Here is a 14943-nt window from a genome sequence, read left to right on the forward strand (position 1 = left end):
TTTATGAGTATGAGATTTATTTATGAGGATTATTATTATGAGAAGTTTCTTCTTAGACTTTTTGTTTCTGTACTATGTTCTTACGGAATTTAACCTACAAAGTGCTTTCACTCATGTTATTTTGTCATACATGAAAGCTATAAGGATTAATATTAATATATACATCTCAAGAAAAGCTGAATCCCCTTGTGCCCAAGGTCCTGGAGCAAGTTCATAGGGGACCGGCTTTGTCACACAAGCCCTCTGCACATCTGCTCTTTGCACTGTCCCCCACAATGGTCCTGGTGATGCCCCAAGCAGGGTGTTTTAGCCACGGATGTCAAGCCTTCCTCTGATCCTACACATTTCTATACGCTACAGTCCGCGTGAGATTTTTACAATCCTAACGCTCATATTTATTTTAAAAATCACATTTCCATTTACAAACAAGACAGAAATAATAAACAATGACAGAAATTGGAGGGCATATGTGGACACCCTGATGTGAGAAAACGAAAAACGAAAGAACAAGCAGGTTACAATCAACCCCATGGTAAGCGAAGTCTTTGGCTCACAACACATGCTCATGCGCACGTGGCCCTGGATGGGCAAGCTGCGGACACAGGCCGTCCCCCCTACGTCGGCCCCTTCCTGGGGCCCTCAGGGTGTGGAAAGTGCCCCTCCGTGGCTGAGAGTTCCTGCATGCACCCAGCACGATGCTGAAGGCAGGAATTGATAATGGACTTTTTTCCAGCCAGGCTTCACAGAGCCCAACTCCCTGCCCCACTACTATGGCCCTCAGGTACCCCCCCACCCCACCCCACTGCAGGCCACTCTAAGCCCGTAGCCATCCTGAGTCTCTGCAGGCCCTTAACCTGAGGTGGCATCGAAGTGCATGCACATAGGCCCCTTCTCCGCGTGGAGCTGGGATGGCCCTAGGATGCCTGCGCACAACCTCCCGGCCCTTAGCACCCCTGAGCCCTGGTAGTATTGGGATATCTGCGTCCTGCTGCATCCACACCTCCTAACTAGCGCATGGCTGATAGAAAGACTTCCTTTAAAGTGTTCTGTCACATTCAGAAATATAGATATAAACAGATCCTAGTGTTTGCTTACACAACGTAAGGATGGCATTCACAGACTTATGTGGGTTGGCCCATCCCCTGTAAAAACCCCACGATACAGTCACACCTAACCTCCGGTGCTCTGTGGCTCTCTGCCGATGACCCTGCCACCCCTCTCTCCTCCATTTTGAGACAGGCGCTTTATTATTATTATTTAAAAATCCAGATAGATAACTACATTGAAGACATTGCATGTTATTTTCCCCAAATCTTACTTCATTTTGGACAGACATGAACCATAATACATGCTAGGAAGTTGGAAACTGTGTTATTTTCAGTGTAGTTACATTTAACTTCTTGGTACTAAGCCATTGTAACTGGTAAATAAACCCATGTATCAGAAGTAAATATTAATATGTATGACTGTGACATCTCTGTCCTTGATGATAATGAAAACTTACAAGGATCACTGAAGGGAGATATCTACCCATAAGAACCAGAAAATATCAAGAAGAGAGAGTGCAGGCTATGCTCTGAATGTTTGTGTCCCCCTCCCCAGCATTTACGTGTTGAAAACCTAATCTGGAGAGGATGGTATTAGGAGATGGGGTCATCGGGAGGTTATTAGGTCATGAGGGTAGATTCCTCATGATTGGGATTAGTGCCCTTGCCAAAGTGCCCCTTCCATCAAGGTGAGGACACGGCCAGAAGGTGGCAGTCTGCAATCTCAGAGAGGGCTCTCCCCCAAACCGGACCATGATTTTGGACTGCCAGCCTCCAGAAGTGTGAGGAATAAATGTCTGTTTTTTCTAAGCCACCCAGTCTGTGGTTTTTTGTTGTTGTTGTTTTTTAATAGCAGTCCAAAGGGAGGAAGGCAGTGTCTAAACAAACAAACAAACGCAAGCTCAAAATAAAAATAGCTGTTTTCCCTTTGCTATAAATCCATTTTCTACTAAAAGTCACCAGTCATTCCACTATTTTTCAAGAGAGGACCAAAACATCAAGCTAACTAACACGTTTTAAGGACGTTTTAAAATTGTACAACTTTATTTTAAAACTGTTTACTGGAGGAAATATGAAACTCTTGAAAACTCTGATTCCTTTGAAATCCCCCTTCAGACCCAAGTGTTCAGTTCCTTTCTTGCCAGGTTACCTGCAAGACTGAATATCACCCTGTCACGGCCTCTGGCCGGTGCCTGTAGAGCAGGCAGAGCAGGACCAGGGCACCCAGCAGGGTGCACACGCCCAGCTTACACCAGGTTCCCCGCGCCTTGGGCCACCGCCACAGCCAGGCCAGCGGCCAGCGCTCCCGCCGCCTCTGCGCGCAGACGGCCACTAGCTCCGCCATCCTGAGCAGCCTCTCCGCGGGGTCCGCGCCGCCCAGGGCCTGCGCCAGGCTGTACAGTTCGTTGGTGTAGGGGGCGCCGCCGTGGTGCCTCACCAGCTCCTCCACCAGCCCCATCAGCGCCATCACCTGCGCCTCCCGCTTCCCGCAGGCGGCTCGGTTGTCGAAGGCGCAGAATCGGTCCCCACACTCGGCCACCAGCTCCCTGAGCGCGCGGTTCCCGGTGTCGCGCACGTAATGCTGCAGCGAGCCCCCAGCCAGGTCCTCCTCGCGGGTGAAGACCACGATGGTGCGCGTCACGATGCCGTCCCCGAACAGCGCCTTCACCCCACTCCAGGCCTGCTGGTCCTGCGCCGTGAAGCGGCCCAGCTGGGTCACCAGGAGCAGGGCGTGGGGCCCCGGCGCCGAGAGCAGGTAGCAGCGGCCTCTCTCCGTGCAGCCCGGGTCTGTCTGGCAGACTTCGGAGCTGAAGAGGTCCGGGGTGTCAATGATTTCCACGTCCCACTTGGCCCACCTGCAGCTGCCCGCGGCGCAGGTCCGGGTCACCGATGTCGCCCCGAGCCTGGAGAGGAAGCGCTTCTGGCCCAGGATGCTGTTCCCCGTGGCGCTTTTCCCAGTCCCTGACCTCCCGGCCAGGAGGAGCCGCAGCCTGGGCTCCTGCAGGGCAGACTCGCGGGCTTCTAAACCTGTGAACACCAATGATCTGTAAGCTCCCGAACCTGAAAGCACATATCCTGGTACCCGGGTCCCCTGGACGCCTTTGAACAAAGGAGAAAAGAGTGCTTCGACTTTTGCTTTTCGGACCAAACCTTTACTGAGTGCCCTGGTCGGAGATCTGTGAACTCCGGGGGATCTCTCCCCGTCTATTTCTTCCCCCTTTGGCGTCACACATGCACCTGTAGGTGCGCCAGCACCGGGTGAATGTTTCTGTAGAGGACACCCCTGTATAATACAGGCTATTACTTCGTGTGACATGACCTGTCATCCACACTGCGCAGAGCTGCTCCCTATGTGACAATTTCAGTGGCCTCTGCCATACATTCCCAGATACCCTGCCACTGAAGAAAGACAGGAGGGGCAGTGGGCCTGGCCACGAGGGCTGTCTGGTGTCCCACACCCTGGGTTTGAATCACAGCCCCACCCCCCTGCCAGCCTTGTAAACCCTGGGAAGCTGCTTAATCGAAGTGTTAAACCTCTTCTGCACCAATGGGATCAATAATGTAATGCTGTCCTCATAGGGCTGTTGGGGGGATAAGATGAGACCATCCTTTCTTCCCTCCCTCTTTCCCTCCTCTTCCTCTCTTCTCTCTTAAACCTGCTGCCTAATAAGATACCTGGTTAACCCTCCATCCTTGTTCCCTAACACCTTCTACCTGGTGAATCATGTTCCCTCTAGTATGCAGTTGGATTCCCTCCATATCCCCTTCTGTGGAGATCAAAGAAGGTTTATTCATTTTACCTTAGGGACGGAGGTGCAGGTCAGTCAAAGAACTCAATATCTCACAGCAGGTCAGGGGCAGAGATCTAGGTCAAATGCCAGTCCCAGGGCTCTTTGCTGTTTCATCCCAGCATCGAGAAACCTCTGGGGCTTCTCTCTGTTCAGTGTTGAGTTAGCCCATCCCCCTTACTACCCAGAGCTCATACCTGGGGCAAACACGCGTTGTGAGGCATGTTCTTACCATAGGCGTTTTCTTCATCTCTTGCTGTCTTCTGTCCTCTCATGATTCCCTGAAAGTGTCCCCAACACAATTTATTTATTCTTTCATTCATTCACTCATTCATTCATTCATTCATAGGTAAAACTACCTGCTATGTGTCAGGCAAAGTCCAAAATGCTGGTGACACCACAGTTAAAATGTCATAGTTCCTGCCCTCTCTGAGCATCAGAATTTAGGGAAGACAGTGGAACAGCTTGGTCTGTGGTTGGGACGATACTGTGAGGACACTTGGTGAGCTTGTGCTGTCTTTTCAGGGCCTCGAAATGCACAGAGCAGAGGGGAGATGCCACCACTTACGCTATGTCAATGAGTAAGCTTTTGATGTTCATTTTCCCAGGTAATTCTATGTCAGTGACGTAAGTTGGAGAAAATAAGTTTACCCTGGAGATTCAGCAGCTGGGGGTGGGGTGGGGGGTTTGTCAAACCCTAAGAACAAGAAAGTTTGCTCACTGACTTAGGACCTACCTTAGGGTTGCTGGCCTGGGAAACAAGAAGAAAATTGGAATTTTGTTTTTGGAAATCAGAAAACAGACATATTTCCCAAGCTGATCTGGAAAGCTCCTGACTCTGTGCTCAGAAAACCACAAAATTTGGCTCGTCCTAATATGTCTAGGAGGGGGGATCCAGAAGGTGGAGGAGGGAGACCCCGAGCTCACCTGCCCCCATGAACACATCCAAGCTACAACTATGGATAGAGCAACTCTCTCTGAGAATGACCTGAAGACTAGCGAAATGGCTCTTCTACAATCAAGGCTGTAAAGAAAGAACCACATGGAGTCTGGTACAGGGGGAGGAGAAGCGATCTAGTTGGGACCTGAATCCCTAGTGGGGACCAGGAAGTGGAGCGGGCTATCCCAGGCTTGGGGATCCTCCCTGGGGAGTGGGGGCTTTGAGCCACATATTAGGCACCGCAGGCCTGGGCTTGACACTGTGAAGATGAGCCCCCTTAGCTGGTTTGAAAATCAGTAGGGCTTACTGGAGGGCTGTAAGATACTGAGACTCTGGTCTTGAAGAGAACAAACATGCTTGCTCACAGTCCCAGTGCAGAGGCAGTACACTGAAGACTGCCTGGTGCTCTGGCCAGCCTGCCGGTACTGCCCCAGAGCACCTCCCAGCCCTCTCCAGGCTCCCATTCCAGCCGTTACTGCTCCAGCACTGCCCCCCACAAAGGCCGAGGCCGCCATTGCCAGTGGGCGTGTGTGCACCAGGGAAGGAGCAGAGAGAGCTCTGGAGTGTGGCTCCAACCCCTCTGGCTCTCTATCCTGCCTCTAACCAAGGGGTACACACTGAGGAAAAAGTAGAAGCAGCTCAGAAGTGCAGCCCCAAGCTCTCAGGCCCTGGCCACACCCCCAACCAAGGTGAAGACTGTCATCACATCTGGGGGAAGCCCAACTCCCTTAGGACTCCTGCCCAGCCCCTTGGTCCTTGGCTCCTCCCACAATAGGCTAACAACTAGTCCTGAGCCGAGGAGAAGCCATGGCTGGCACCTGGCTCTGGCTCTAGCCCTCTGCCTCCAGCCTTGCTTCCCACCAAGGCGGTGGCCGCCAGCACACTGCGGGAGAAGAAGCAGTCCCCGCTCACTTCACGTCCAGCTCTCCCACCAAAGCCACTGGTGACAGGCACACTGCAAAGGGTTGCTACCCACAAGGACATGCCTTTGAGACCTGGACAGGTAACCATTTCACCTAATTTCATAGAGACAAACAGAGAAAGTCAAACAACATGAGAAAACAAAGGGATATGTTTTAAATGAGAGAACAAGATAAAACCCCAGGAAAAACCCCTAATGAAACAGAGATAATAATTTACCTGCTAAAGAGTCCAAAGCAATAGTAATAAAAATGCTAACTGAACTTGGGTAAACAACAGATGAACACAGTGGAAACTTCAGCAGAGTATTAGAAAATGCAAAAACCAGTCAGAGCTGAAGAATACGATAACTGAAATGAAAACTTCGCTAGAAGGAATTAAGAGCAGATTAGGCGATGGAGAAGAACACATAAGACAGACTAGTGGAAATCATCCAATCAGTACAGCAAAAACAAAAACACATTTTAAAAAATGAGGATAGTTTATGGGACCTCTGGGACAAAGTCAAGTGTGCTAACATTCACATGATAGAGGTCCCAGAAAGAGAAGAGACAGAGAAAGGGGTAGAAAATGTATTTGGTGAAATTGTAATTGAAAACCTTCCTAACCTGAAAAGCGAAACAGATATCCAGGTACAGGAAGCACGGAGCACCCCTGTCAGAATGGCTGTCATCCGAAAGCAAGAAACAACCAGTGTTGAAGAGGATGTGGAGAAAGGGGACCCTAGTACACTGATAGCAGGAATGTCGATTGGTACAGCCACGGTGGAAAACAGTATGACGCTTCCTCAAAAAAATTAAAAATAGAACCACCATATGATCCAGCAATTCATTCCTGGGTATATATCCAAAGAAAATGAAAACAGTAATTCAAAAAGATGTGTGCACCCCAATGTTCATAGCAGCATTATTGATAATATCCAAGATATGGAAGCAACCTAAGTGTCCATCAACAAATGAATGAAGAAGATGTCATATATATATACAGATAGAGATAGATATAATGGAATATTACTCATAAAAAAAGAATGAAAAAGATAAAAAAGAATGAAATCGTTCCATCTGCAACAACATGGATGGACCTGTAGGGTATTATGCTTAGAGAAATAAGTCAGACAGAGAAAGACAAATGCTGTATGTTTCCACTTATATGTGGAATTTAAAATAAAGCAAACAGAGGAATATAACAAAACAGAAACAGACTCACCAACACAGAGAATAAACTAGTGTTTACCACTGGGGGGAGGGGTGGGGGGAGGGGCAAGATGGGGAAGGGGATTAAGAGGTACAAACTACTGGGTATAAAATAGCTAAGATACACCAATGTAATGCACAGCACAGGGAATCTAGTTAATTAATATTTTATATTAACTTTATATGGAGCATAACTATAAAAATGTAGAATCACTATGTTGTATACCCGAAAGTAATATAATATTGTAAGCCAATTATACTTCAGTAAAAAATAAGTAAATAAATCAGTCTAAATATAATCTGCGTGCTGGAGAGGCTGGGATACTCCCCTCTAACTCCTGATGTTCTTGACCTCAAACCTGAGGCTTTTTTAAGTAAAATACCCACTCACACATTATTTAATACAATTAAACATTCTGCGGTCAAGTTTGCCTGATCCCACGAGTGCCTGAACACGAGAGCGCAGTCTCTCCTCAGTCTACTCCAGCTTCATTTCCACCTAATCCCCTCCCCAGTCAGCCCCTCCACAAACAGCAGATTTCAGGGCCTTTTGGAACCCACCTCGTGCGTTCATTCCTAGGACGATTCATCCCCCCCCACATTTCTGCCTGAGTCCTGTCTGTGCTTCAACGTCCATTTCAAATTCTGCCTCTTCATGTCGCCCACCTTGTTCCTACAGGTAACTGTGTTCTCCCCCTATTGGCACCAACAACAAAGCAAAAGCAAAGGGAGAGGTTGGCTGAATGACCTGCCTCTGGCCAAAGGACTCAGATGGCAGGTTGGCCTAGAACTCAAGCCAAAGCTGTCAGTGTTTCTGCAGTAACTCTCCTGCCGCCCCGCCCCTCCCCATTAACCCCCCCACCCCCCCCCGTCACCCCACCCCCCAAAGCTTCTGTAAAGTTTACCCCAGGGGTAAATCACATAATGTGATTCGTTATTTTGTGTCTAGAAATCAACAAACTCCCTTAATTGACACCAGAGCAACCCACAGAGCCCAGTCTGGGGTGGGGAGCAGGTGTTCAAGTGATCATGCAGAGCAAGCGGTGAGGACCAACTTCATAACCTCAGCTGTCTCTTGCACTATCGTGGATAGTGCTAAGGAGAGTGGAGGCTTTAGGAGGGTTCAGCTCAGATATATACAGAATTTTCACTTTGTAACTTGTTCTGAGGTTAGCTTCCCTTATATGTCCCCAGGAAAATCTTTTGCATTTGCTGCATATGCGTTTGGGGAGCGTTCATTGCCTTCTGCTGTAGTCCTAGCAGAAGGACTAAAGGAACAGGGAAGGAGAGAGAATTTCGTCCCAAAGAAGAGCGTGTGCGCTCCAGAGCTGGAGAGGATGCTTGGCAGTTCTTCTGAACTTACTGTGTCTGACACTCAGAACATCCTTACAAACCTATAGGCACATGAAGGTACCGTTTCTAGATCCTGCTCCCCTTTCTCATACTTACTAGAATGCAGCTGCTCACTCAGCCAGCTTCACACAGGCAGAGCTCTTCCTGTTTCCCACAGGTCCTGTTCTGGGCTGGTTCCTTTTCCCTTGTGCTCACCGTTCCCGCAGAATTGGTGACAGGCTCTAACGCTGGCTCCGGGAATCTCCTGACCTACCGCCTGCCCTTGGACTGTGGGTTGGGTGCAGTGGGCCGTTTCCTCCCCACACATGGAGGAAGTCTCTGTGCCTCTCAGACCTCAGAGCTCAGGAAGCTCAGGAAGGGAGGGCCCAGTGGTGATGACTTAAAGAGACAGAAACATTGGCCAGTGAGGTGGTGGATGCGCAACGTTGTCACTGCGAATCCCACCCTCTGCTTTGGGCTATGGTACTGTTTTCCAGAGGTTCCTGTGACACCAGCATCTTGTCCCTAGCAGGGTCTATAACCTCCGTGGGGAAGAGCATTTTAGGTTTCTGAGGCCTCGTTTTGTTTCTGACCTTTGACCAGCAATCTTATCTCTAGTTGTCTTTTGCTTTTTAGGCATTTAAAAAAAAATAAAATAAAATGGCCTCTTGAGGGTCTCCTTCCCCAGGACAGGAATTTGAGAGGAATCTCTGAGTGAATGTCAGAGTGGACAATGCCACCAAAGTGGTCCTACCTGCCAGGAACGTCACACGCAAAGTCTCATCATTCTGAAAGAAAAGGAGGGCTTTTCCAGCTATTAAAAATAGGACAGCTGGCAGAAGACAGAAAATTTTTATACAGGGCTTAACCTAGCCATCTCTGTTGGTACCTCCAACTCAAGTGACTGTTTCTCCTCTTAGGAGGATCATGACAAAGGTGAGTAAAATAGCCAATCATTGTGTGGAGAGAAGTATCTTGGTGACACAGGCCCTGGACCTGGTTAGATCATTAACAACCCGTGTGATCTTGCCTAACTCACTTCAACTTTCTGGAGTTGACGTTCCACGTATATAGTGAGGGGATTAACTTCATCTGAAGCTAATGGGCTGGGGTCTGATGTTCACCCATCCTTGCCAGCTCTTTAGCGAAGAACGCAACTCCCACTGAACTCCACCTGGTCACCCCCCCCCCCACTCTGCCCCCTGCCCATACCCTCCAGCTTTATTGAGATATAATTGACATATAACACTGTATGTGTTTAAAGTGCATGATATATTGATTTGATACACTTTAATATTTCAAAATGATTACTGCCATAACATTAGCTAACACCTGCATCACAACACATAATTACCATTTCTTTTTGGTGGTGAGAACATTTAAGATCTACTCTCTAAGCAATTCTCAAGTAGATACTACAGAATTACACTATAATCACTGTGCTGTGCATTGGATCCCCAGACCTACTCATCTTCTGCGTGGAAGTTTGTACTCTTTGACCAACATCTCCCCATGTCTCCCATTTCCCAGCCCCTGGTAATCACCATTCTACTCTCAATTTCTATGAATTTGGCTTTTTAAAATTCCACATAAAAACGTGCTATCATACAGTATTTGGCATTCTCTGACTGCTTTGGCTATTTGAAATATTTTGTGTTCCCTTACAAATTTTAGGATTGTTTTTTCTGTTTCTGAAAAACACCATTGGAATTTTGATAGGAACTGCATTGAATCTGTAGATACTTTTGGGTAGTATGGACATTTTAACAATATTAATTATTTCAATCCATGAGCATGGAATACATTTTCATTTTTTTTGTGTCTTTTAATTTCTTTTATCAGTGTCTTATAATTTTCATGTACAGGTCTTTGACCTCCTTTCTTAAATTTATTTCTAGGTGTTTTATTCTTTCTGATGCTATTGTAAATGGGATTATTTTCTTAATTTCTCTTTCTCATAAATCATTATTAGTGTTTAGAAATGCAACTGATTTTGTATATGATTTTGTATCCCACAACTTCATTGAATTTGCCTATTACTTACCACATTTTTTGAGTGGAGTCTTTAAAATTTTCTATATATAAGATCATGTCATCTGAAAATAGAGACAGTTTTACTTCTTCCTTTCTGATTTAGATGTCTTTTATTTCTTTCTCTTGCCTAATTGCTCTGCCTGGGACTTCCAGTACTATATTGAATAGAAGTGGTGAGAGTGGGCATTCTTGTATTTTTCCTGATCTTACAGTAAAAGCTTCTAGCTTTCCACTGTTGAGTATGATAGCTCTGGGCTTATTGTATATGACCTTTATTATTAGAGGTTTGTTACCTTTGTATCCAGTTTGTTGAGAGATTTTATCATGAAAGGATGTTGAATTTTGTCAAATGCTTTTTCTGTATCTATTGAGATGATCATATGTTTTTTTTTCTTTGTTTTTTTTAACATCTTTATTGGAGTATAATTGCTTTACAATGGTGTGTTAGTTTCTGCTTTATAACAAAGTGAATCAGCGATACATATACATATGTTCCCATATCTCTTCCCTTTTGCATCTCCCTCCCTCCCACCCTCCCTATCCCACCCCTCTAGGTGGTCACAAAGCACCGAGCTGATCTCCCTGTGCTATGCGTCTACTTCCCACTAGCTATTTATTTTACGTTTGGTAGTGTATATATGTCCATGCCACTCTCTCACTTTGTCACAGCTTACCCTTCCCCCTCCCCACGTCCTCAAGTCCATTCTCTAGTAGGTCTGTATCTTTATTCCCGTCTTGCCCCTAGGCTCTCCATGACCTTTTTTTTTTTTTCTTAGATTCCATATATATGTGTTAGCATACGGTATTTGTTTTTCTCTTTCTGACTTACTTCACTCTGTATGACAGACTCTAGGTCCATCCACCTCACTACAAATAACTCAGTTTCATTTCTTTTTATGGCTGAGTAATATTCCATTGTATATATGTGCCACATCTTCTTCATCCATTCATCTGTTGATGGACACTTAGGTTGCTTCCATGTCCTGGCTATTGTAAATAGAGCTGCAATGAACATTTTGGTACATGACTCTTTTTGAATTATGGTTTTCTCAGGGTATATGCCCAGTAGAGGGATTGATGGGTCGTATGGTAGTTCTATTTGTAGTTTTTTAAGGAACCTCCATACTGTTCTCCATAGTGGCTGTACAAATTCACATTCCCACCAGCAGTGGAAGAGTGTTCCCCTTTCTCCACACCCTCTCCAGCATTTATTGTTTCTAGATATTTTGATGATGGCCGTTCCGACCGGTGTGAGATGATATCTCATTATAGTTTTGATTTGCATTTCTCTAATGATTAGTGATGTTGAGCATTCTTTCATGTGTTTGTTGGCAATCTGTATATCTTCTTTGGAGAAATGTCTATTTAGGTCTCCTGCTCATTTTTGGATTGGGTTGTTTGTTTTTTTGTTATTGAGCTGCATGAGCTGCTTGTAAATTTCGGAGATTAACCTTTTGTCTGTTGATTCATCTGCAAATATTTTCTCCCATTCTGAGGGTTGTCTTTTGGTCTTGTTTCTGGTTTCCTTTGCTGTGCAAAAGCTTTTAAGTTTCATTAGGTCCCATTTGTTTATTTTTGTTTTTATTTCCATTTCTCTAGGAGGTGGATCAAAAAGGATCTTGCTGTGATTTACATCAAAGAGTGTTCTTCCTAAGTTTTCCTCTAAGAGTTTTATAGTGTCTGGCCTTACATTTAGGTCTTTAATCCGTTTTGAGTTTATTTTTGTGTATGGTGTTAAGGCGTATTCTAAATTCATACTTTTACATGTAGCTGTCCAGTTTTCCCAGCACCACTTATTGAAGAGGCTGTCTTTTCTCCACTGTATATTCTTGCCTCCTTTATCAAAGATAAGGTGACCATATGTGCATGGGTTTATCTCTGGGCTTTCTATTCTGTTCCGATCATATGGTTTTTATTCTTCATTTTGTTAATGTGGTGTATCACATTGATTGATTTGTGGATGTTGAACCATCTTTGCATCCCTCTTCACCTCATTTTTGAACAGTGTCTTTTCTTACCTAATTGCTCTAGTTAGAACCTCTGGTACAAAGTTGAAATTAAGTGACAAGAACAGATATCCTTGTCTTTTATCTAATCTTAGCAGGAAAGCTTTCAGTCTCCCATTATTAAGTATGGTACTAGCTGTAGAATTTTCACAGATGTCTTTTACAAGGTTGTCGAATTTTCTTTCTCTTCATAGTTCGTTGAGTGTTTTTACTATGAACCTGTGCTCAATTTTCTCAAATGCTTTTTCTAAATCTATTGAAATGATCATTTTTTCCTTATACTATTGATATGGCTTACTACATTAATTGATCTTAAACCAGTATTGAATTCCTGGGATAAATTCCACTTGTTCATGGTGTACACACCTTTTTATATATTGCTGGATTCTCTTTGCTTGTATTCTGTTGGGGTTTTTGCATCTATATTCATAAGACATATTGGTATATAGTTTCTTTTATTGTGATGTCTTTTTCCGGTTTGATATCAGTATAATACTGGCATCATAGAGTGAGTTCAGAAGTGTTCGTCCTCTTCTATTTTTTGGAAAAGACTGTGAAGAATTGGTATTAATTCTTCTTAGATGTTTGGTAGAGTTCATCAGTAAAGCCATTTGGGCCTGGGTGTTTTGTTTGTTTGTTTGTTTGTTGTAGTAATATTTTTTATTAGTAATTGAATCTCTTTAAGTGTTATAGGTCTATTCAGACCTTCTATTTCTTCTTGATTCAGTTTTGATAGCTTATGAATTTGTCCATTTTATCTAAGTTACCTAATCTGGGGTAAAACTTGTTCATAATATTTCCTTGTAATTGTTTTATTTCTGTAAGGTCAGTACCAGTGTTTCCTCTTTCATTCATGATTTTAGTAATTTAATTTTCCTCCATATTTTTTTGGCCAGACTACCTAGAGATTTGTCAATTTGTTGATCTTTTCAAAGAATCAAGTTTTGGTTTTGTTGATTTTCTATACTGCTTTCTATTGTTTTTATATCCTCTAGTTCATTAATTTCCACTCTAACTTTTATTATATCCCTCTTCTGACTGCTTTACATTTAGTTTGTTCTTAATTTCTTACTGCTTTATTATGAAATATTAGATTATTGTTTTGAGAACTTCTTTGTTTAATATAGGTATTTCCAACTATAAAATTTCCTCTAAGCATTGTTTTAGCTCTATAAATTTTGCTATGTTGTTTCTTCATTTTCATTCATCTCAAAGTATTTATAATGTCCCATTTGATTTTTTCTTTGACTCATTGGTTATTTAAGATGGTGTTGTTTAATATCCACATATTACTGAATTTCTCAATTTTTTTTATTGATTTCTAATTTTACTCCATTTTGGTTGGAGAACACACTATGTATGATTTAAAGCCTCTTAAATTTATTGAGGCTTGTTTTATGGCCTTGTACCTGATCCATTTAGAAGAATATTCCTTGCGCACTTGAAAAGAATGTGTATTCTGCTGTGGCTGGGTGGAGTATCTCGTGTTAGATCTAGTTGATTTATAGTGTTGGCCACGTCTTCTGTTTCTTTCTTGACTTTCTGATTCGCTGACCTATGCATTATTCTTAGTCAGGTATTGGACTCTACAGCTATTACTGTTGAATAGCCTAGTTTGCCTTGACTGCTGTCATTTTCTGCTTCATGTGTTTCAGGGTTCATTTGCTAAGCTCCTATGTTTATAATTGCTATAGTTTCAAATTCATTGATTCTTTCTACTCTCAGTTCAAATCTGTCATTAAGCTCTTGTGGTAAATTTTAAAATTTCAGTCCTACTTTTGAACTTCAGAATTTCTATTTTGTTCTTTTATAAAAAATAATTTCTATCTCTTTACTGACATTCTCTATTTGATGAGATATTGTCATCATAGCTTCCTTTATTTCTTTAAGTGTGATTCCTTCAGCTCTTTAAATACATGTATAATTGCTGCTTTGAAGCTCTGTCTTCAAATCCAATATCTGGGCCCTCTCACAGGCAATTCTTGTTGCCTGATTTTTTCCAGTACATGGATCATACTTTTCCGTTTCTTTGTATGTCTTGTAGTTTTCATTAAAAAACTGGGCATTTTAGGTGTATAGTGCAGCAACTCTGGATATTGATTCACCTCCTGCTTTTCTGGGGCTTGATTTGCTGTTGCTCCCTATTTGTTTAGTGACTCAGCTAGACTCTTCTAGTGAAGACTATCTCCCACATAGTGTGGAATCTCTGATGTTGCTCCTCAGAGGGTGCAGACTTCGGCATTCACACAGTCACCTGGGTTGAAAAGTTTTAGCAGTGCTCTCTCTGAATGTCTGTTTCCCTAATCTCTTTGTTAATCTGTGTGACTCTGTTGGTATTACACCCAGCTGTTAGGCTTACTAACTGCCATTTGATTGCACTCTAGTTTTTTGTTTTGTTTTGTTTTGTTTTTGCTGTACGCGGGCCTCTCACTGTTGTGGCCTCTCCTGTTGTGGAGCACAGGCTCCGGATGCGCAGGCTCAGTGGCCATGGCTCACGGGCCCAGCCGCTCTGCGGCATGTGGGATCCTCCCAGACCAGGGCACGAACCCGTGTCCCCTGCACCGGCAGGCGGACTCCCAACCACTGTGCCACCAGGGAAGCCCGCACTCTAGTTTTTGATGAGGTTCATGAGCATAAATTGCTCCACAGTCTGGTCTAATTAAATTTGGTTTCCTTTGCAGG

General features: G+C 44.0%; 1 protein-coding gene across 6 annotated transcripts; it reads right to left on the reverse strand.

Moving 5' to 3' along the window:
* Window positions 1-805: 805 nt before the first annotated feature.
* Window positions 806-8529, reverse strand: GIMAP1 (GTPase, IMAP family member 1). Of its 6 annotated transcripts, XM_081244052.1 has the most exons (4): window positions 8339-8529; window positions 6305-6369; window positions 4068-4116; window positions 806-3074 (listed from the first exon to the last, which is right to left on the reverse strand). In XM_081244052.1, exons 3-4 carry the CDS (start codon window positions 4108-4110, stop codon window positions 2212-2214), a joined length of 906 nt encoding a protein of 301 aa, XP_081100178.1. In that variant the 5' UTR covers window positions 4111-4116; window positions 6305-6369; window positions 8339-8529; the 3' UTR covers window positions 806-2211. The 6 variants fall into 6 exon arrangements, 5 of the variants coding, with proteins under 5 accessions (XP_081100178.1, XP_081100179.1, XP_081100177.1 ...); XM_081244053.1 differs by lacking the exon at window positions 6305-6369; XM_081244051.1 differs by lacking the exon at window positions 8339-8529 and having other exon boundaries at window positions 6305-6925.
* Window positions 8530-14943: the final 6414 nt, after the last annotated feature.

Source organism: Mesoplodon bidens, assembly GCF_964165515.1.
Source record: "Mesoplodon bidens genome assembly, chromosome: 9".
Taxonomy (NCBI): domain Eukaryota; kingdom Metazoa; phylum Chordata; class Mammalia; order Artiodactyla; family Ziphiidae; genus Mesoplodon; species Mesoplodon bidens.